Source organism: Phasianus colchicus, chromosome 5 (assembly GCF_987193195.1).
Source record: "Phasianus colchicus chromosome 5, bPhaCol1.hap1.1, whole genome shotgun sequence".
In the NCBI taxonomy this organism is placed as follows: Eukaryota; Metazoa; Chordata; class Aves; order Galliformes; family Phasianidae; genus Phasianus; species Phasianus colchicus.
In genome coordinates this window covers 45,942,873-45,966,006 of record NC_143440.1, presented here as the reverse complement: position 1 = coordinate 45,966,006, position 23,134 = coordinate 45,942,873, and the positions used below count along the sequence as shown (strand labels likewise).

The window sequence follows — 23,134 nt, the reverse complement described above, 5'->3', positions numbered from 1 at the left end:
AAGCCTCAAAGGAGACTTCTGGAAACAACTGTAAGCTAAAAATGACAATGATCTCCTGAAGTAGAGATCCTGGACCAAGATAAAATTATACTCTTGGCATTTTACAGAAAATAAATCAAAATACTTCTTTTTTTAAATAAGTATGTAGGAACCCAATCCAATAACTCAAACTCTGGCCTTACTCTCACTTGTCGGAAGAACCCTTTACAGAACATTAAATGAACCCACTTTAAAGCCACTTGAGAAGTTCTTCATGTAGCAGAGAAGTTCTTCACGGGTGCTCTGTTTCAGAGTATAGTGCATTTTCAGTACATCAGGTATATTCTAGTCAGGCAGCATTCATTCTCTGCTTCATTATGAACTAAGGGAATACACTGAATATGCCTCTCCCTCCATCACTCCCTTATACACCCTTTACAGTTGAACACAAGCATCTAATGTTCATTCTTTCAACAGCTTTGGAAGTTTCTTTCTTTGACATTTTACTCAGCTCTCAAACTAGGGGGAATTACAAGCTACAAGCAGTAAAGCAATTAAATCCACATGAAGGCTCCCCTATTTTCAGTGGTGCTATGAGTCTCTGCACTGATTTTTGCTATGGGAAGATCTGGGGGAATTAGGGTATTCAATAGAACAAATCAGACAGTAGATGACTTGAACTCAAATGATATGGCTGCAAAGATTTTTTTCAGAAATCCCTGAGTTACTAGCATAGTAACATCTGCATAACCCTCCCATGTATTTGAAAGTGCTGGTTACCAATACACATGCAGCCATATCAGATACAAACGTCTAAAGAATGTTGTTGCTCCACAGGCACCGTGCAGTATGGCACAACTACAGATAGGAAAAGTAAAGAACAGGCTCCCACAGCTTGTATTAGCAGATGCACTAGGAAGTTAGTGGCAAAGTGAACAGACCCGGACATTCTATCATTTAAGACATGCACAGGTGATGTGAAGTTTGCTAAAACCTATCCATGCAACAGTGTAGCATCTCCAGTGATGATCCCCTCCTTTACAAGGGTCTCCACAGGCAGTGAAAGATATAAGTGGGTATTTTTATACCTTTGGGATTTGATTCTTTCCACAGATGGCTCTCTGGAAGTCAGCAAGATCACAGTACCCTAAGTACCAGCAAAACTGACTTTTGAAGCAGAACTACTGTTTCACCTTAACAAGTCAGTATTATAAGGGTGAGTGGTACTTAACATGCATATTCAACGTCCTGAGGTTCACAGCCCTCACAGACTAGTCTTCATTAAGGGTTCTGTCTACAGAGCATTGTTAGTCTAGGCTGGTTTAGAGATGGGAGGATGAAAAAAAGGGAGGAAGCATACCTGGGTCTTTCCCAGCACAGAGTACAGACAGACCTAGGGTATGCAGCTGGACACAGGACCAAAGGAACATTACTGGATCACATAATGTCAATACTGACATGAAATCAAAGGGATCTACACACTTCTAGCAACTCTTTTGCACCAAACATCAGATTTCAGTCCTGCCACTGGAAGACAATTCTACTCACGGCATTATTTTAAGAATAGTACTTTAAAAGAATCAATACTTTAGGGATGATGAGTACTTCCAGTTTTTCCTTGTAGAATACTGGAAGTAAATATCTGATAATTATTTTGCAATCAGAATAGTCTGAAGAGTCACATTCAGAAACACGCTAATACTTACAGTCAGTGCCACTGATCCTAGTAAAAGTGCAACTGAATAGACCAGTCCTTTACTGTTTATCTTAACCTGTGTGAATTAAACAGAGAAGAGACCTTTAAATTACCCAGAATAGGAAAACCTTTTTTTACAGATCAGAAATAAATGTACTGATTTATAGTAATCCACCTTCTGCCTTGAACTGTGACTGACTTAAACTATGGAAATCCACAACAGATTTATAATGGAGAATGGGAAGGTTAAGGATTTAAAGCAAATGTGTAAGGAATCCCAATTCTAAAAAGAAAGAAAATAGCATGTATAATGGATTTCAAGTTAAAAGATCCTCATGAGAGAAAGAGGTGTTATTTTCTAGTAGTTTCTAGATGTTGTTATTGTTATTTTATCTTACAAAAATACTAAAGTACAGGGAGACAGATATGCTTGAAGTTGTGCAGTGAGAAAATGACAGTGCCATGAAAGATATATATGGCCCTATTTTCTGGTACAGAATGCAATGTACTCCGTTTGACAAACTGGGAATTAATTGCAACTTGTGGAAGGATCATTGCTCGTGTAACTCCTGGCAAAAAAAACCCAACACAACACCTTATTTAGTAACCAATAAAATGCTAGCACTTGCTTTGTTAGATCAGCTTTTATTTGCATGCTTTCTTTTTAGGATATGATGGTGGTTTTTTTGTTTGTTTTGTTTTAAATAGAGAAAAGGAAAACACTAGAAATATGCTCAGTATACATACAGTTGATCCATAATCAATTGCCATGGTCTGCAAACCCCACGGAACACCAAGGCCCACCAGAATGTCAAACACATTACTTCCTATTGTGTTGGATACTGCCATGTCACCAAGGCCTGCAAAGGAAAAGCAAATTTCAGGTGAAAAAAGGAATAGAATCAATACTCTGTATCCAGAGGAAATTAAAGAGGACTGATTGGCACTGATCCAAGCCCTCTTGGACTGGCTAGAGTATCTGAGGTAAGGAGACAATTTTCGTAATTGGAAATTATATTTAACGTTGGCTGACATCCCTTTCTGCACCAGTAGTTCTACGGAAGGCAGAATCCTCTTCCTCTGCTACTTCTCCTTAAGGACCAGCCTTACTACTGAGTCACTTCTACAGAATGCATACCAAGAAGAAAGAGGAACTCTGATGTATGGGACAAATCCTGCAAATAGTCAGAGCACACAGAGTAGAGACAGACACTGCTGGATCACAAATACAGTCTCTATTTAAAGGAAGAAGGAAATATTATGCTTTCAATCTATTTTTTATGGCAGTACCCCTCTCTAGTCTTTAGATATTTGTCTGCAATCCGCCTTGTAACCATTTTTCTTGATTCCAAGTACTGCAAAAATGCTGTCCTTCAATGAGAAAGGATGCTTGTCCACAAGCTACCACTTAGCTTCACTTTCAGAGGAAACAATCCTTAGACTAGTTTTGCCTAATATTAAGGAAGAATTAATCTAAAGCAGTTCATTTAAAAACATGTTTTTCTTCTGTTCCTTCAACAATCTGTTTGCTTAGTACTACATACGGAAAGCTAATCTAGTCAGAAGGCAGTTCCATAAAAATCTTGAATACTTCTGTGAGACTCAATGCTTTTATGAGATTTTTCCTGCACACAAAAGATAATATAAGCTGCAGAATGAAGTATCTTAATTCTTAATTTTAGTAAAGCAACATTTAAGAGTACCACTTCTATCTCAAAGGTGGTACATTTGGGTGCTTAACTTATCACTTCAGAACCCTTGCTGTTTGCCCAATTATGTGTTCTGGAGATCTCATTATCTGGAGAAAAAAAAAGAAAACAACAAAACACTGCAGGGATCGGAGTAGTGAAAAAGAATAAAATCAGGACAGGTTCTTATTCCACTGCAGTAGAGGAGATCGTACTTTCAGGTTTAATGTTTTTCAACAACAGGAAGGCATGTGGCTACAGACATTTCTCAAAAAAGGAAATGTAAAAAAACCTTCACAGAATGTTAAAGATACATGAAAAAAGAATTTAAAATTTCAATTGAAAACTCGATGATGACATAACTAACGTTTATCTAAATCTCTTCCAGTGCTACTTTTCATACATTCCAAAGGGAAAGAGATTTGCCTTTTGATGAGAAGTATGCTTGGAGCAACACCGTTATACTAGATCATCTTAGACTACTTCACTTCCCTGGGTTCAATAAATCTTCTAGAAATCAATACAAGTTTTATATGGAACAGTGCTGATTAGCATAGATTTCTCAACACAATGTTTTAATAGCTGATATTTCAGTTTTGTCTACTACTTCTATCTTTTTATTCAGACTGACACATACCATGCATGAGATAGCTAACTGTCAAATGGCCATCTGGAATGCTAGGCTGTGCCCAGTTCCAGTGAGTAAAAGGTAACAGGATAGGGAAGATTTTTTGGCACACAGTACTTAGCAAAGTGTTCTGTTTTTCATCTAGGCTCTGAAACAGTACAAATAAAAATAATTAAAAATAATAAAATTGCACTGAAGGTTTGTGTGCACTGAAGAAGCAAATCATAGAGCATGTATGTAGGACTGCAGGTATCCTTCTGCAGATACAGTACCTTGTCTCGCAACTATTAAGCTGGCCATGCAGTCTGGGACGCTTGTTCCTGCAGCTAGGAAAGTAATGCCCATGATCACATCTGGTATCCCAAGGGTATATCCAATCACAGTCACCTGAATGGTAAGGAAAGGAGATAAACCTATCAGATTTCAAAAGTCTCCTCAATCCAATACTACTGTAGCATAATTTGATCTCTGGTGTAGATCCTCGAAGAATTAGACTCAAGATCCGTGTCTGCAAATGAAGTAAGTGTGGAATAACTAGCCTAAAATCAACCTTGTGAAAAAGAAAAGGACCTTGGATATAGTCTTCAACATTTTTGAGCAAACAGTAAGCTCCACTTTTTGTACTTCTAAGAGGATGTACTGATCTTTTAAAGAGGAGCACAGACATGGAGTCAATCTGTGGTTTTGCTTTTATTTTATACCCAATAATAGCAAGATTGTTATTGCTTCTTTTCGAAAAAGGATTGGAATCAGTTTATAATGCGATACAGTGTCAGAGACGTAAAGAAATTATTATATTCCAGCACGTGAAGAAAGAAACAGTTTTTCAAATAACTCCTGATATAATCCCAAAGTGAGCAGCTCTGGTAATATTTTCCCCTGAGAGTCCAGATGCAGCTTTTCAACTATTAAGGGAAGAGCGGAAGCTTGTCGCAGAACTCTTGGAAAGGACAGGGAACATTATTTAACTGGAACATCCAAGGAAGACTGAAAAAAAGTGAAGAGAAAAAAAAACACCAACAGTCAACTGAGCATGCAAAAGAAACAGCCCTCTCACAGTGAGAGTGAGAAGACCAAAGCAGGAAGAGACAGCTCCTTCCTTGCAGAGAATACCAAGGGTGAGAGTCTTCAAGTCTCTGTGTTGTTTTCTTGAAATAGCTTGTCAGCCTCATGCATGAGGAAGATTGGACCCTTTGCCAAGAAAAAGGTGTACTTTAGAAACCCACTCACAAACTTTTGTATTCTCGTAGCTCAGAAATAGAAGGAGGCATGATTCTCCTGTTGTAAATGGTAATATTATAAGGTCTGGCGGCATCTTGAAGTAAGACGTGTTGCAGCTTTGGCGAGCATGTCTTGTCTGTGAAGGGGACATCTACAAATGGAACCAAGGTGCAGAGCATGGTCTGACAAAGGACATATGGTATGAAATGAATGTGTGGTTTTGGCACTATTATACCAGCAGAATGAGTGGCTGGCATATGGATCTCTCAACCTTCAGAGAGAGGGGGATTACTTTATAGTGCAAAACATTATGTATCAAGTGTGTATTAAAAACAGAAGGAAGCATAAATATAAAGCAGTCTGCAAATGTCTGACACATTTGGAGAAGGTATGAATGTTTTCCACCCAAAAACTATTTTGCAAATAAGTTCAGTAACAAAAAGTCTTCCATATATACAACTATAAGAGTATACATGTGGCTATGAATGCATATGCTTATACAGTTGTATATTCTTCAGCACAAAACGTCTACTTCTTCACTTTATTTTCCTTTAAAAAGAAAAATGACCACAGAATTCTTCGGCAATACATCTACCTATCTCTAGCTACGGGAATATACAGCTGTGTGGGTTTGCATTTTTAGTGCAGAAAAAGGTAACTTTCTATATTTCAAAAATATAGTTCCCACCACAGAAACTAGATGAGGAGCTTTTCTATTCATTTAATTTCACTTCACTTTAAAGTCACTTAACTCTGACTGAAAATGTGAATTTGATAACCTGAAGGAGGGTAAAAAGAAAAAAACATAAACCTATTTAATACTTCCAGTAAATGATCACAATTCACAGATCTACACCTGATATACTGCTTCTCAAAAAAAGGGTAAATGGAAACATATAAGAAAGTATGATATGAAGTATGACAGTCTTTCTCAAAGAAAGACTTTCTTGAATTATTCCACTCTACTTGAGGAGGTTTATAGCACTTCAAATTTTGCCATCCATCTGCCTCTTATACATGTTTGTTTCAGTATCAGACCATACCACTCAATTTCTAAAGGTGTCTAAGAATAGCTGTCAAGAGCTGAATACTTTCATTTAAATTCCCTTTCTTCAGTAGCATGTGAAGGACAACATCATTTGAAAATCAAGTTGTATTGGGCACTATACAGTAAAGGACCAATAATTTGTGCAGAAAAGAGTAGTAGAAAGATATAATTTTAATAATTAAGAGTATAAACTGAAAAGACCACACTATGATTACATGTCTTTAACAAATACACAAAAGATCTACGATCTATTTTGAAATTCAAATTTTACTCTCTATGGCAGGTTTTGCTACATGGACTTACCATCCACACCATAAAGTAGGAGAACAAGGCAATCCAGAGAGTGGATAAGATGAATGTGAACATAAACCACCTCTCCCAGCGGGGTTTGCTGCAGTTTGGAATGGTGCAAAAGAGCACGAATATCAATGGCCATGTCAAGATCCATTTAATTTTATTCATTTTTCCTTCTGCAGGACAAAAACAAAGGAAAAAACTAGTTTAATTTTTTCATTAGTATCACAGGCCCAGACCCCTCTGAACACAGCAGATGACAAGATCTCAGAAGGCTGGCTACAACTGTGCATGTCAGCTCATTTTCCAGCATACCTTTTATCTACGCTTGCTCTCTGTTTGCACTCTCGAGCAAATTCTGCCCTTGCATGCACATCCAGAATCTTAATGCTAAGCCTGCCAAAGTGTACGTAAATCCAAGTAGGATTTACAAGGATTTAAAAGCATGGCTGCTTTTATAACCAAAATGAATGTTCTGATCTACTGCACTTTCAAATACCTGCATTACTATTAACCCAGAAGCAAAATTAAACAAACAAACAAACAAACAACAAAACAGTATTTTAAAAAGAAGATGAAAAACCTTATAATTCAAATAACCTGCGGCTTACGTGCAGCACCAGAAAATACGTGCAGACCCAACCTGTAAACATGAAAAACTGCTTTCACGTATCCAAATGTGGACACTTGGGCAGAACTTCAATCTAGGCCTTACGAGATGCAGATTTGTTAACTCTCCAGTTGCACACAGTTCCACCCTGGGTTAGTCTCCTTATCCTCTATAAAGCAATGACTTGTACAGCTCACTGAAATTAACAAGTGAGCAATACCAGACCACTGTCACTACTAATGAAGGCAAGAAGAGATTTTCCAATTTTTCAACAGAAGTGAAGTTGTTTAAGTAAAATCCTGAAGGGAAGGTAATAATCAGGGAAAATCCCCATCAGTTTTACCAGAAATTTTCTTTCTAAAACAACGCTGTAAGTTAGGACTTGTTCAGTGCAAGTTTTTTGTCAATGAATTCAACTGAATCATATCTGTCCTCTACCAACGTGTACCAGACACAAAGATATCAAACATTAAACCTTTGAAAATTAATAACACTTTTCCAATTTATGAGATTTCTTAATAGTTGTCCAAACGCAAGTCCTCATTCATTTACCAAGATGCATATCCTAGTGCTGAGTTAGAGATCAGCTCCTTAAGATTTCCTTGTGGATTCTAAGATGCCATTAACCACTGACTGTTTGGCTATTTATTCCCTTTTAGCCTGTGGCCATGGAACTTCTAATGCAAAAAAGGTACTAAAGTCTCTTCATCCAACCCTACTTCTACATTTTTACCATGACTCTGTGAATGTAACACAGATTTTACAGGTAAGACTTACACCCTAGTTACATGTACCTTTACACAAGTTTTAACAACACTAATTTTTCTGTTCTGTCCAGAAAAAGAAATGACACTTTTTAGATCATGACTCACTAACTTTATTAAAGAGGCTGTAAATATCCTATGGCATTTTATACCTCCTCCTGTTCAATTTGTTTTGGTTTGGATCATTAAAAGACTCCTGCTGGTTAATTTGTGCTCTGTGTACCCATGCTGCTAAGCCTGGGTCATAATCAAACAAGTCAGTATGGCCCATGCGGATAATTTCCTCAGTAATAAATTCCAAATGCAGGGTGAGTGGGCGACTGTTTGACAGCAAAAAATTACAGATCTGATTCTGATCTGATGTTGGCTAAATCTGAGCGACTTCACTGGTGCTACACGCAGGGGATTCAGGCTCATTTATCTTTCGGATAACATGAAAAAAGAAATAAAATTGCCTGTGGAACAAACAGGGAATAAAGAGATGCTCTCAGCCTCTGTTGGAGAATATGTATCTTGTCACAGATCCCACCTAGTGTACTGAATTACTTAAACAAACGCTTAACTGTGAGAACTGCAGGCCTTATTGCTGGCATTGCTGTGCTTGCTCAGGTCCAGGAAAACAGAAACGTTGGTGGAGAACTACATGCCTTCCTTGTATTTTACTAGCGATGCTCTATCCACAAAAAACCTGAGATAAAACTGCATTGTAGAGCCACACAGTTCATAGAGGTGATGTTTGTATTCATCACATATCAAGCAGGTTTGAGATTTTCGGGACCAGAAACAGCAATTTTGGGTTTTGCTGGGTTTTGTTGGCCATCTGCAGTTAGGAATAGTTCTGAGCTTTTATACTGGCTTTTATACTGGCTGTTCTTTTATAAACTTTTATATAAAGCCTTAAATGTATCTAGCCTTAGTTCTCCAGCTCTTACTACATTGGGACTAGTGTGGCACTCAGTGCTGAAGAAGTTGTATGCTCTTAAGCTATAACTTGATGGTTTAGTAAGAATGTAGTACATTTAGCTGCAATTTCAGTAAAGTGCAACCTCTTTTCCTTCGGATCCTGATGCTTTCATTCACATCACCTGGCTAAACTGAATACACAAACAACATCCAGGTTGAAAAGTTCTTTTAAAACTACTTATTGTGCTGCTCTGTCACTGTTTGCTTGGTTTTCTTTCTTTTTTTTTTTTTTTTTTGACTGCTCACTCTAGAATAGCTAAACATGTCAAATTGTTTAATGATTATTTAGCTTCCTAGTATATCTGCAAGGAAGAAAAATTTTCATCCTCATTAAGCCTATTATTTAATTCATAGCTGTTCTATAAAAGTACACCAACAACCCTATCACAGGATGTTAGCTCAGTTGTTTTACAAGCAGTACCAGCTACTCCTATGAGCCCACGGTCTGAAGGCTGCTGGAGTGACTCACAGCTGAGGAAAGGTGCATTTTGCTGCACTTTCTTATGAAAATAATGAGAGAATACTGCTTTATTATAGAAGACAACACCATTATAGAAGAGCCTATTTACAATGTTTCTAAAAATGCAAAGAGAGCCCTACAGCAAAGAGTCCTTCATTAAATCTCAGCACATTTCTGGGCTTGTCATCTTTCCAGATGTTCTCAGCATTGATCACAAGAACTATTTTCACATACATATAGGGTACTGTTAAAAGAAGTCAAAAACACACCTCGCAGCACTAATAAGAAAGGATTATTTTCCTTAAGGCACGATGGAAAGTGACTTTGTATAGGAAAAACACTATCCTATTTAGAACATTCACATAGAGTAGAGAAGCTTCCAATTTACTGCTTTTGGTTTGCAAGGCAGGGCAGCCCTGGATCACACCAATGAAATTCCACTGACATATAATTAGAGGCACACACCTAATGTGCTCTAAATAATAATGAGCAATTTAGTCCATGGGATCATGCTGGAGCTAGCCCCAAAGATAACTTCCAAATGCTTATAGTGTAGATAACCTCAGTCAATAAGCTGCATGGAAAACACTCTGAATTTAGACAGACTCCACTTGGTCTTCCCTTTAAAAGAACAGCAATCTAGCACAGACCACAGCTTCACACATTGACTACCTCAGAACACGTCTTTAGAACACTGGAATGTCTACAACTTTCAAAGGGAAAAAGGCATCTTCTAAGGCAATTTAGTAGTTGTATGATCTAAAGCAAAAGCTACTACATCCCTGAAAAACATCAATCTAATTGGCACACAGAAATTTCATAACTATAATGTTATGAATCCCTTCACATTTGTAACTTAAGGTAACTTGAAAGATAGGAAAGGTTTTCTCTAAGTTTGCCTGTAAAACAAGGAATGTTTTCTGAAGTTTACTTCTAATTTCTATTTTTCTGTTTTTTTGTTTTTTTGAATTATTTTGACACCAGTAAATTTACAATAAAAATTAAGGCATTTCATAGCCAGCCTAGGACATTCATGCTGTACTTTGTAATCTTTGTAATTTTTTAATTACTTTTTTTTTTTTTTTTAATCTTTGTACATCTCTCTACCATTTATCATTAGTAAAAAATGAACAAACATGTTTTTCCCCCGCTGAAAAGTGATTTTCAAATCACCTGTCTGCTGGGTCCTAATTAGGCTTTTTACTAGAGATTATATTTATACTCACATATCATTAGCAACATTAATTCAAATCTTGACCTGAAAATGTATTATGAGCAGCACACACACCTCCACATGGGAACTTCACAAAAATTCAGACAGTGAGTATATTACTGCTAGAAAGTTCTGCGATTTATTAGAGTTTAGAGTGACTGGAAAATTTTAATATATGTAAATTAGCCAATCTGAGAGCTTAATTAATTCCAGAGCATTTCCAAAACACATCAGAGGAACATCAATTTCTGTCCAAGTATGGAACTAGCACTGACGCAACGAGAAGAGATGCAACAAACATTGTGAATTTTCCATCAGAATTATTTTCCACTGAAAAATGCCTCTGCTGTGAAATTAAAAATCCTAAGTAAATCTAAGTAAATGCTTCTAAATTTGCTGTTAGGAAAATTAACACAGAAACCGCCCCTCAGGCCTCTTGGAAACTTGCAGCTGATTTCAATTCTCCACGTTTCTCTAGGAACTGTGGAATCAAGAGACTCTGCATTAATGCACTACTGCCAGCCTATGCAGCAGATAGAAAGGGATCCAAGAAGGCCTTGCCTTTGTCAGTCTTCCAACTGGGCAGCTGATATGTTAAAACACTGCTATTTCAATCCTTCTGCAACTTTGAGCTTTGGAAACAATTTTTTTTTCCTCTGAAAAATACTGAGGTTTTACTTCTCACCCTCATTCAAAACAGACTGTTTTCCAAAATATTAAGACTTCTCTCAGAAGTTTCATTTTCCAGAATGCAAGTTCCAAATTCCAGACAATGAGATCTGTCCCAAACAACCCATGCTTCTATTCTGAGTCTGTACCTTTGCCACTCCTTGCATGTTCAGATTTATACCAATAATTTTACACATCTTTGGTGTACTGGGAACTGGTACACCTGAAAAAAAGACTTTGCACCATTTGCAGAAACAAGCTTTACTCTCAGAGTTACCTTAGGTTTACACAGGACAATATTCAACAAAAATTAAAAGTAACTGAGCAGGGTGCTCACTATATCTTTTTGTCTTGGTTGGATTTTGGCATAATTTAGTTTTATGTTTTTACTGTGCCATCTACTTTATCAATTTTTTTAAAGCGAGAAGTGGGATTCATTGAATTTTTCAAGTTCTTCTTTTCCCTTTCAAAATGATGAGCAAACATAATAGAGTTACTAAATTAAACTTCACCTATTTTTCTGCTGATTTCTCCTGTATTTCTTCCTACATAGAACACATTAGCTGCTTTCCTGGAACACTTTTTCCAGTTTAGTTTTCTACAAAAGGAGTCTGCTTCATGAGATCCAAGAATACAGTTCAAATCAAAAGGCAGTATATATGAAAACCAGCAAGATCTGCCTCAAAAGAACTCGTGAAATAAAATTCTGTTGTAGATGTGCTATTACACAGGCATTAGGTAAGAGGAAGCTCTCCCAAAAATGCATTTTAGAATACAGCAGTTAAGTCCTGGTCTGAAATATCTTCTTGGAAGAACTTCTCTCATTCCTTAAGTTGAAAACAGCAAAAGACCATCAGGGTAGTAGGACCTGAATTTGTCTCATTCTTCTCCAGCTTTCTTCATACAGTCATGGTTGGATTTAGAATATTGGGCTAGGTGAAGATTTATTTTGACTCAGTACAAATACTTTCTACAATTTTAGTAGATACAGTTAATTCCTTTCTGATTTTGTTCTATATGTTGTCTTCATACTTTGGATCCATACAAAAATGAGCAGGATTGGTAATCTCCTTTATTGCTATCTTATTTTAGCTTCAGGAATTAATACTCCTGTTTTAGCTAACACCATAATGACTTATGTAAAGCATCATTGGTCCAATCCTATAAGAGATGGAATTCTTCATTTCTGTGAAACCAGTAAGAGCTGAGAACACTTTGTGTTTTAAAGGATCTTGAACATGTGACAATGAATGAGATTTAAGCATCCATTAAGTGCTGCACAGAAGTGCTTTTCTGAGTCTGGGCTCTAAAACATTACTGAGCTATTCACAGGCTTTTACACATCATTTTGTTGTTAACATATGCCTGCTCAATTTCATCCTGCTTTATTCTAATCCTTTTTTACCCCCCTAAAGTCTAAGACCTGTTTCCAAACAAATGTACAGTAACAGAACAGTAAAGCATCAAATCATCCTTTGTCTCAGAAGATAATTACTTATGCCTTACTGGTTAGGTCTATAAGTGAATTCCTCTTCCAAAGAGAACATTTCTACCCACAGAGAAACAAGAGAAAAAGGCTGTTTTGCATGATGACATGTACTTTCCATAAAAACTACATACTGTATCCTGTTCCTAAAAACTACATACTGTATCCTGTTCCAAGACAGGCCTGAACCACACCCTGAGGCTGAATATCTTGGAATGTCTGACATATGGAATCTAAGCTAGAGATGAGTTACAACTATTTTCATGTGAAAATGTTTTCCTCTATTTCTGTGTGCTAAAGTCCTCCTTTTATTACTAAGCATCACCATGTAAATCTTACAGATGGCAAATAATACCTGGGCATTAGTTAAAGATGATGCATTAAAAACCTTTATTTATTTATTTTTTTAACTTCAGAAAAAAATTGTTCTTGCAAAAGGATGTAGAACATACAATTTGAGGGAGGGAAGCCAAACTCCAAAATAGGCTAAAATAGATGACTAAAGAAAACAGAAGATAAAGGGTTGGGACACTTTATAGCCACTTTGCAGTTGCAATTCTTTAAAAAATTGGAGTGAATTTTCTACTTATTACAGTGCAAGCAGTTGACTTGGGAAGTCCATTCAGTGCTTATTCTTCATAGAGCTCTTTATGGTACTGAAAGAATAGCTTGAAAATACATCAAAAGAAAAATAGAGGGGATTTTGGGAAATTGTCTGCAAAACTACCTTTTCCCTAAAGCCAATTTCAAACGACAGGATTTTTTTTAGGCTACTGATTGTGTCACAGCACTTAAACAACGAAGAATGATACTGTTTATGTTTTCCCCAAAGTTATTTGAAATGTACTTCTGAAAGCAAAAATACAAGAATTTTCCCTCAGAATATAATCACAGAATCATAGAATATCCCTTGTGGGAAGTGAACCACGAGAATCACTGAGTCCAACCGCTGGCTCCACACACTATCACTCAAAACCCAAACAATATTTCTGAGACTGTTGTCCAAATACTTCTTGAACTCTGGCAGCTCGGGGCTGTGCCCACTGCCCTGAATAACCTGTTCCATGCCCACCACTCTGTGATGCAGGACCTTTTCCTATCACCCAACCTGGCCCTCCCCTGATACAGCTCCATGCCATTCCCCCAGGTCCTGTCACTGTCATCAGAGAGCAGAGCTCTCAATTGTTCCCCAGTAGGAGCACGGCACTGCTGCTAGCTTCAAACTAGCCCTAAAAAGAGCTTTTTGGCTTTCGTTAAACTTCAAGTGATTTGTGATTGCCCAGCCCTTTAATTAGACACTGTCTTTCAGCAAGGCCTCCCTACCTTCTAGAGAGTCAACAGCACCTCCTAATTCAGTATCATCTGCAAACATCCTGAATATGTCCTCATGACTATTGTGTTCCCTGAAGAGAGTGGGCACTAAAATGCAGTCCTGGAGATCCCCATTAGTGACTGGTCGCCAGTCTCACATAACCCTATTTTACTATAACCCTCTAGTCAATTGTTTCCATTAGTCAACTGTTCATCCATCATGCTATGAACTTGGTTGGCTATATGCTGAACATTTTGATAATGAGAGACAGTATCAAAGACTTCGCTAAAAAGATCACATTTACTAGTTTCCCTCAATCAACCAGAAAGATGACTTTGTCACTAAAGAAAGCAAGTTAGTTATGCAGGACTTTTCTGTCATAAACCCACGTGGGCCATGACCAATGACTGCACTGTCTTTCAAGTGTTTTCCAACAACTCCAAGAATGATCTTCTCCATAATTTTAACAGGCACTGAAGTGAACAGTTAAGTTGTGATGACTATAGGTTATCATCTTCAGACAGTAGAGGAATAACAATATCTGAAAACAATGATAAGGATTCAAGTGATGTTAATGCCATTAACATTTTTACGCAAACTCTGAATTCACAATGAACCTTTGCTCCATTCCAGTAAAACTGAATCATCATTGTTTCCACTGTGGCTTGTTACACTTAATTTTCTTGAGGACTTTCTCAAAAATGCAGAAAAACTGCATTAAGAGAAGATCAATGACATAAGTCTCAACACTCTTCTTGTTCCAAACATTTAGTCTATTGTGCATGTCACACACTTAGGAAACTCCATTCCGAAGTGTGTTTTTTATTCAAAGAGAAGTTGTCTGAATCTTGAATAAATCAAAACATGGCAATTTGATCCCCAGGTAATGTTTGCCAAATGTCAAGAATTCTGCATTGTCTTGAAATGTAAAAATAAATGCACAATTGTGCAGTCCAATTAAAACTTGATGAAAAACACCTCTGTTAAAAAATCTTCTTTGCCAACACGTGCATTCAAACCTGCATATTTAAAATGCTTTGGTTTTGTTTTTTTTTGCAAAAGTGTATTGCTAACTTGGATCCACTTATTTTACCATGCAATAAAAAGGTTTTTTTATGCTCTCATTCATTATCAGGAGCACAGCTAATGAGCCCATCAGTAGTGAATGAGTTTGATTCCTGCCCTTTAACCTCAATAAAAGCTTGTAACTGCTGAATGCAAGAAGATCCTCTAAGAGAACCCAGCACAGTAACACATCAAAACACAGTTTTATCCAGTCTTCACATAGCTTGCTTCACTATTTGCTCAGTCACAAATCTCTCTTTCAAACTGATGGCAAGTGAAGCAATGGAACCCTAAAGAAATCAGAACTGTCATAAATGGAAAATTCTTCCTTCTCTGTTTCTATGTGATATTCATCTATACTGCGAAATCTTGGGGTTAAACAGTAAGTGTGTGAGAGATTACCAGTGACTACATATTTGTGATAGCTGATCTAATCTCTGCTGTCTAATCTCCAAAACATATGAGGAGGACTCAACCTGTAATGCTATGCTATGGGCATCAGCATTGTGAGGTTGTTTATATATAGCCCTTCACACCAGTTTCTAAAAAATTTCAAAAGCTTTTTCAAAAGTTATTAGATACTGCCATTTTAAGAATTTTAAACATCTTCAAAAGCATTAAAGATTACTTATCCTTCTAAACCCTCCTTACTCTTTGTTTAAGACTCCCCTGTAGTCACTATATCAAGTTATAACACATTTATATACCTAGCTGCCTCTGTCCTTGTAATTTCCAGCAGAGCAGTATTAACAGTTCACTTCAGAATTGCAATGCAGTCTTTGCCAGCTTGTTGTGTCAAATTTTTGAACATAAACCTACCTTACTTGCTTTCTCTTCACTTCTGGCAAATCAGGATTTCAATGGTGCATGATGGTTGGAAAACACATCCCTAAGATCTGCTTTTGGTCATTTAGCCTCCATATTTTACTGTCATGAAATCCAACCTCTAGACAGTCAAATCTTATCCTTTCCTCCTCTTATTCCCACATATATTGTCTATTCCAACAACCCACTACTTGGCATTTTAATTCTCTTGTTTCCTTGCCGTAAGCGTCTGGAAAATAAAGTTTACCTGGCAATGAAAACGGAGACAGATTATCCTGTTCATTTTCCTCCTCTTGGTTCACCACAGGAATGTTCCCATTTTCAATATTCTGATGTCTCCCATTCTGAAGTGGTTTGCTTGAGCCATTTGCAGATTGGATTAATCGCTGGCGCTGCACAGTATTGAAGACAAAACTGCCGTAAGTTTCATTCTTGACTTTTTTACACCTTGGTTTTGCTACCTGTCCAGCTCAAGTCACATGAGCCGTGATGTTTCTCCACAAAGCCTTTCTTTGCCAGCAACAAGTAAATCTGTCTGAGGTCTACCTGTTTGCATGAGATCAGTGTTGACACACACCCCAAAATTAGTGCCATGTGTACTGCAAGCCACGATCGACAAAGTTGTATCTTTTCTTACACATCACATTTTAATTAGATTGGCTATTCTGAAGCACTTCTCACCCAGCAGTTCCCACTCAAACCAGAGACAGCATCATAACATAGTGGTAACAACCAAAATGTTTCTACCCTATTAAAGATGGCTTACTAATTGTCTGAGATCTCTCCTACAGAGGTCCAACTCTTCTGCCTCCTTCTTATCCCCATTCCTTCTGCTAAATGTAGGTACTACAGTACTATTTCAAAAGCAAGATTAACTTGCATTGTCCTTGTTCAAGCACATAAACTCACACAAAGCTCATATGTTGCCCCTCCAGACTGTTACATTCAAAATACATAGTACAATTACAGTGAGAGTATATATCAGTATATATACTACTTACTATGCTGGAGAATGTGAAATGTAACAATAATTTCCTACTCTGGTATTAAAAAAAAATAATTCACTTTGTTAGGTGAGATAACAGAGTTGATAAATGCCATCTTTTTAATGGCAAACTATCGCACCTTCATATAAACTTCTCTGATTTGTCTGGAAAAATAAAATAACTGAATGACATGCAAAAGAAATCTAGTATTAAAACACAGTAATTAAAATAGAGAAAACTCTGCAAAGCTTTGGCAGTGAGAATACATAACAATACAGATTCAAAATGCCCTGATGTAGAGAATGTTTTCTGCAGATATTGAGCAGTTAGCAAGCATCAGCTCCCTGGGCACATATACATTAAGAAATATTCATTTCTGATAAATGAATTGCTCTGAAGAAACACTTTTACAGAGACAGCTGCTATTTTGTGTCCTATCTGATCTTTCCCCTTTTAACTGTACATCATGCAAGGTCAGAACAGTGTCATTTGGCCAGTCCTGTCACTCCAGCTGCAGGGTATGAAACAAGCAATATACAGTGGTGACAAGGCTTTAATTAAGAGCTAACCAAAACTGTTCAGAGAAAATCCTCTCATGAAAGGATTTTAGTGCATTTTCATTTTGAGTCAATGACTACAGTGAAGATTACAAAGGCAAGCAAACATCTGTTGTGTTCCTGATGCACTGCTCATAAAAGAGAAGTTCTTACAGACTTCTGATTGGCCTGCCCGCTGTTCTTTCTTATCTTGATCACTTCTGTAATGGTCAAAAACAATTCTTCTGCAGATAAAATCCAAATGGTGCATACACACACACACACACTGAACAAACATCTGGCAGGAAGAGAAGGGAATCTCTCCCTGGTGACTGCCCTTCTACTAAGACAGACAGCATAACCAACTGGGAACTCACCTTCAGTTCTGCTGTGACATAGGTAATTGCAGAAAATTCTAGCCCATACCCAGAAATATGGTAGAAGCTCAATTCCACAATCACTATGACTCTTGGGCAACCACTCTGCATCAGATACTTATTGTTTTCGTAACAAACCTACCTCATTAATTATAATCCGGCTTGCCATCCGCATTCTGGTGCGTGGTCCAAACTTATTTGTGATCATAATCCGTAACCCAGCTTCAGGGAACCGGTATTTGGGGGGACTGGAGCAGATGATCTCATCCACCATCACAACACTGTTTTTGCCATACTGCTGCACACCCTTCACTAATGACCACAAATGGACAGAGTTAGTTGTCAGATCCACTCTTCCCATTCCCAAATTTGTTCTCTTTAGGCACAGATTAACACTAAAAGTGAATATGTGAATTTACCAGTGATTTTCCTGCAATATTTCTGCAGCCTGGTGAACTCGTTCATCACGAGTGGTGCATCTCATTTAGACCACATGTTGAAAAGTGATTTCACTCCAGTAAAGCAGCCACCAACATGCTCTTAGATGCCCACTTCTGATGTAGCACCATTTTATTTTAGTTTTCTATGGCTTTGTAAGCCTTCTCCAAAAGCACGTACGTTGTGAAAGCACAGATAGCACTCCCAAAACCTATAAAGCTATCCTACTTGAGTAGGGTGCTTAATAGATACTAATGCACAACCAGTAGTCCTCAATGTTTTGTTTGCTTATCTTGGAAAAGAATGCACAGAATATTATCATATGTTAAACATAAGATTTTAAATTATGAAAAACAGCAGTTGTCCAGAAAAAAAAAAGTATATTTTGAATAAGCCTTTGTTAATATAAAGGAACTTGTAACAAGGTGAAGAATTTTATTCTATGATGTGAAAACACAGAGAAACAAAATTATATCCAATCAACACAAGTAAAGGCAAGGACTTTTAAAGCTTAACAACAAATCAATATTCTCACAAATGCTACAGACTACATATAGCACATAAAGCAAGGCTCAGCAGACAGGAGACATACCCATATGGTGTTAGAAAGCAGGGCAGAAGATATGCATGACTGCAATAATTATTACACGTAATATTACATTAGGAAAAAAAACATTATTTGCTGCTTGTTTTACTGCTTTGCTTAGCTTAGCTTTGCCTTCCCACTCCCCTTTTACATTGTTACTTACATTAAGAAGAGGAAGAGAATGTAGGAGGTAGAAGTGAAAGATAAATATTAGTGCATGGTTCCAGCCAGGAAGCAAAGAAATCTAAGGAAACATTCAACTCAAGCAAAGGAATTATAATGGACCTGTTCTAAACACACAGAAATCTACATAGTTTTGGTTTCCATTGTTACAGTGATGAAATATTTTTGTTTTTCAGGAATAAGTTTTTCTGGATCCATACAGACAAAGAAAACACATCGTGCAATAAAGGTTGTACTGTCTCAAAGCACCTTCTAACAAATTTATAGAGTAACCTTCTATTTTGTTAAACACAAAAAACCAGCAAGCCTCTAAATCATCAGTAAATGGCTACATCTTTTAGCCTCCTGCATTTCAGTGTGTTGCTTTGTTTCACTACAAGGAGTTAAGGAGATAATGGACTACAAGGAATTATCTGTGAGTAGATTGGAGTGACCTGAGAAGTTAAACAGAGATCTTTGGTTTCACAAGGAAATATGTTCTTCCCCAAGAATACACTCTGTAGTCCTGCCTTGCAGTTAAATCTCTAAAGGTGAAGAGAACTAGAAGCGTGTTGCATTTGGCAAACATAAAGGAGCAATTAACTTTTCCCTTCTGACATTTAAAACAAATTCACTTTGCCGAGCATTTCAACTGATGATACAAACGAGGAGCCCAGCCATTCCTGACTCTTATAGTTAGTATGTAGTAGCTTTTCCTGTGAAAGAATATACAAACAAACTAGGAAGAAATCAGGCCTTGCAGAATACTGCCCAATCGCATTAGCTTAACATTTGCCATAGTTAGAAAATGAAAAAAAATCTTTTACATCAACCCTGGAAAAACGGCCAGATGTCTTTTTAAGTCTCATCAGATTAATTGCTCTCAAGTGAATTTTTGGTTAAGTTTCCACAGTGCTTCTTTATCTTAAAGTATCACGAAAATAACATGAAAGCATTGCAGTTGCTTTAGAACTGCCTCTTAAAACAATAAGGGAACAGTGACAAAATGTACTCATCCTTGATAAAAACTGAGTAAAGATGTAAAATAAATCTCTGTATGTATATGGATAACTGCAGCTGTTCTGACTTACTGCAGCAAATCATTCACGGGTTTTAATAACAGCTCTATAGTCTCACTCTATATGCCTATAAATATAGACATGTTGGCCCCATACAGAACAAATAAGCTCCATCTAAAAACTTCAAAAATCCCACATCTTCACAATCATGCAACAGTTAAATTTTTTTTTCAATTCTCCTTTGTGATATTCCTCAGACAAATATCCTCTGAGAAGAGCTTTTTCTTTTGACAAACTTCCCATACTTCCTGCTCACCATGAGGGACATCACCTACAGCCCTGCCAACAGAAAGCTTCTTGCTGACTTCAATTCACCTCTAATCAGGCTCTTAAGGTATCACTCCAAAAATCCCCACTTTTATCAAGAGCTTCTGTTTTTAGGCAGGCATCAAATCATGCCACCTGGTGGAAATTTAAAAGAAAAGTCATGTTTGTGCTTTAAAATAGGAGCATTATTTTAAAAGTACTAATACTTCACCTTCACCTGTATGTGTAGGATTTGCCCTCAAAAGTGACTTTATTTTAAAGTGAAAAGCTCTCCTTTTTCTCTGTGCAACTCCACTAATGGAAGCTTTTATACTGTAGCAGTGGAAGGTCTAAGAAAAAAATTTTTAAAAAGGAGCTGCATATTACATATATACTGTGAATTAGCAGTGCTGCTGTTTCAGAAAGCCACTAGTGAAGGAGGTGCAGCTCAGCTTAGGAAGCCAGTCAAGTGCCAACTAACAGCAGGCCACCGATATGGCACATGGCATGTGTCCTATTTCAATTTGAGAGAAACAGAACAGGGATCTATGTGATGGTTTTCCAGGACAGTCTCTTGGCACATAGGATATCCATCAATGGAGCAACTAGGCTGGCACCACCATCTTCCACTACCCAATCCAAACTCCATTATCTCCTTAACTTCTTCTTTATCTCCTCTGCCCTTTACCTGTGATAATGCCTACACTCTCACACTTTTCTCACAATGGTCCCCCTAATGTGGCATGTATTTTTTGCAATGAATGCTGGAGAAGGCAAAGGGAATCTCACTGAAATTGTAGACTCAGTGCTTTTTTTTTTTTAAGAAAATTAAAGAAGACATTTGCTGTGGACAACAGCTAGTGGAAAAACCATTCTTACATGTCTGAGTTTTCTACATGTTCTTTACAAGCATCATTAAATAATCTTCACATTTCCTGAAAAGAAAGTACGAGGACAGGCAAGCAATCTGTGTTCTATCCCTCTATTACAGAGTGGCCATAGAGATGAATCTTAGAAGTATATAAGAGAATCAGGGAATCCTAGGAATTGGAAGGGACATTTAAAGGTCATTTAGTCCAACTCTCCTGCAATGAACAGGAACGTCCACAGCTAGATCAGGTTGCTCAGAGCCTGATCCGACCTGGCCTTGAACATCTCCAGGGATGGGGCTTCCACCATCTCTCTGGTCAACTTGTTCCAGTGCCTCATCATCCTCACTGTAGAAGACTTTTTCCTTATATCCAACCTAAATCTACTCTTTTTAAGTTTGAAGCCATTTCCTCTTGTTGTATCACCACAGACCCCGCTAAAGAGTCTGTCCCCTTCTTTCTTGTAGCTCCCCTTCAGAAAGGCTGCTATCAGGTCACCTCACAGCCTTCTCTTTCCCAGGCTCAACAGCCTCAGCTCTTTCATCCTGTCCTCATAGGAGAGGTGTTCCATCCTTTGGATCATTTTGGTGGCCCTTCTCTGGATGCACTCCAGCAGGTCTATTTCTCTCCTCTGCTGAGGACACCACAGCTGGGTGTAGGACTCCAGGTGAGGCTTCACCAGCAGAGTAGAGGGGCAGGATCACCTCCCTCGACCTGCTGTCCATGCTTCTTTTGATGCAGCCCAGAATACGGTTGGTTTTCTGTTGGCCTTGAACCCTTCAGGGATGGGGCATTCAAACCTTCTCCAGGCAACATGTTTCAGTGCATCACCACTCTCAAAGTAAACAGTATTTTCCTAACAACTAACCTAAATTTCCCCTTTTAGTTTAAAGCCATTCCCCCTTGTCATAACAAGTCAGTCTCCCTCCAGCTTATAAGCTCACTTCAAGTACTATAAGGCCACAATGAGATCTCTCTGGAGCCTCCTCTTCTCCAAGCTAAACAAGCCATCTCTCTCAGCCTTTCTTCATAGGAGAGGTGTTCCAGCCTGCCAATCATCTTCATGGCCCTGTTCTGCATTTACCCCAACATGTCTGCATCATTTTTCTGTTAGGGGCCCTAGGCCTGGATGCAGTACTCCAGATGGTGTTTTACAAAGGCAGACTAGAGGAGGACAATCACCTCATTCATGCTACTGGCCATCCCTCTTTTGATGCAACCCAAGATATGGATGTCCTCTCAGACTGCAAGCATGTCAGCAGCTGCTGGCTCATGTCCCCAGGTCCTTCTCGGCAGGCCTGCTCTCAAGGAGTTCTCCCAGGCTGTACAAATATCTGGGATTGTTCCAGCCCAAATGCAACACCTTGCACTTGGCCTTGTTGGTTGGCCTCATTAGGTTCTTGTGAGCCCACTTTTCACGCCTATCCAGGTATCACTTCTTCCTATTTAACTGCACCCCTAAGTTTATTGTCATGCATGCAGATGACATCAGAAACCAAAAAACACCTCAAAAATAAAAACCTTTAACATTCTAATACTGAATCACCTTTTTCCTATGTCCCCACTGGAATACATCAATTCCCTAATAGGTATCATCTAAAACTTGATATGACTGTACCTCCATGTAAAAGTGATAGACTTCACTATATCATAGTCAACGTTCACAAAAAAAATCATTGCAAATGAGACCAAAATATTTCAAAGACATCTTCACTTAATTATGCTACCTTTAGGTTACTTTAAATTCAATATTAAATGGCTGTCTAAACAACATAAATGAGTATGTGTGCTATGATTGTATAAGTGCAAGTGATGCTACCTACTTTGAAGAGATCCTGATATAAGAGCAAAAGCAGAAAAGAGCAGGATTATCTGTATCTGCTGTAAGTTCCTGTTTGTCATTATTTTTTACTACATGGGGACCTTTCCAAATT

The 23,134-nt window shown here is 37.8% G+C and overlaps 1 protein-coding gene across 8 annotated transcripts in view; it reads right to left on the bottom strand.

Moving 5' to 3' along the window:
- The window catches only part of SLC24A4 (solute carrier family 24 member 4), a 122,622-nt gene that overhangs the window by 6,337 nt on the left and 93,151 nt on the right, over window positions 1-23,134 (bottom strand). For 7 of the 8 annotated variants that reach the window (XM_090141517.1, XM_031593076.2, XM_031593077.2 and 4 more), the window contains 6 exons: window positions 17,963-18,132; window positions 16,169-16,313; window positions 6,564-6,730; window positions 4,264-4,378; window positions 2,423-2,535; window positions 1,686-1,751 (listed from right to left, as the gene is read on the bottom strand). In XM_090141517.1, the coding sequence (XP_089997643.1) occupies window positions 1,686-1,751; window positions 2,423-2,535; window positions 4,264-4,378; window positions 6,564-6,730; window positions 16,169-16,313; window positions 17,963-18,132 (776 nt within the window). Of the gene's footprint in view, window positions 1-3; window positions 1,127-1,685; window positions 1,752-2,422; window positions 2,536-4,263; window positions 4,379-6,563; window positions 6,731-16,168; window positions 16,314-17,962; window positions 18,133-23,134 lie in introns of those variants that run through there. The other variant, XM_090141513.1, reaches the window with a different exon arrangement.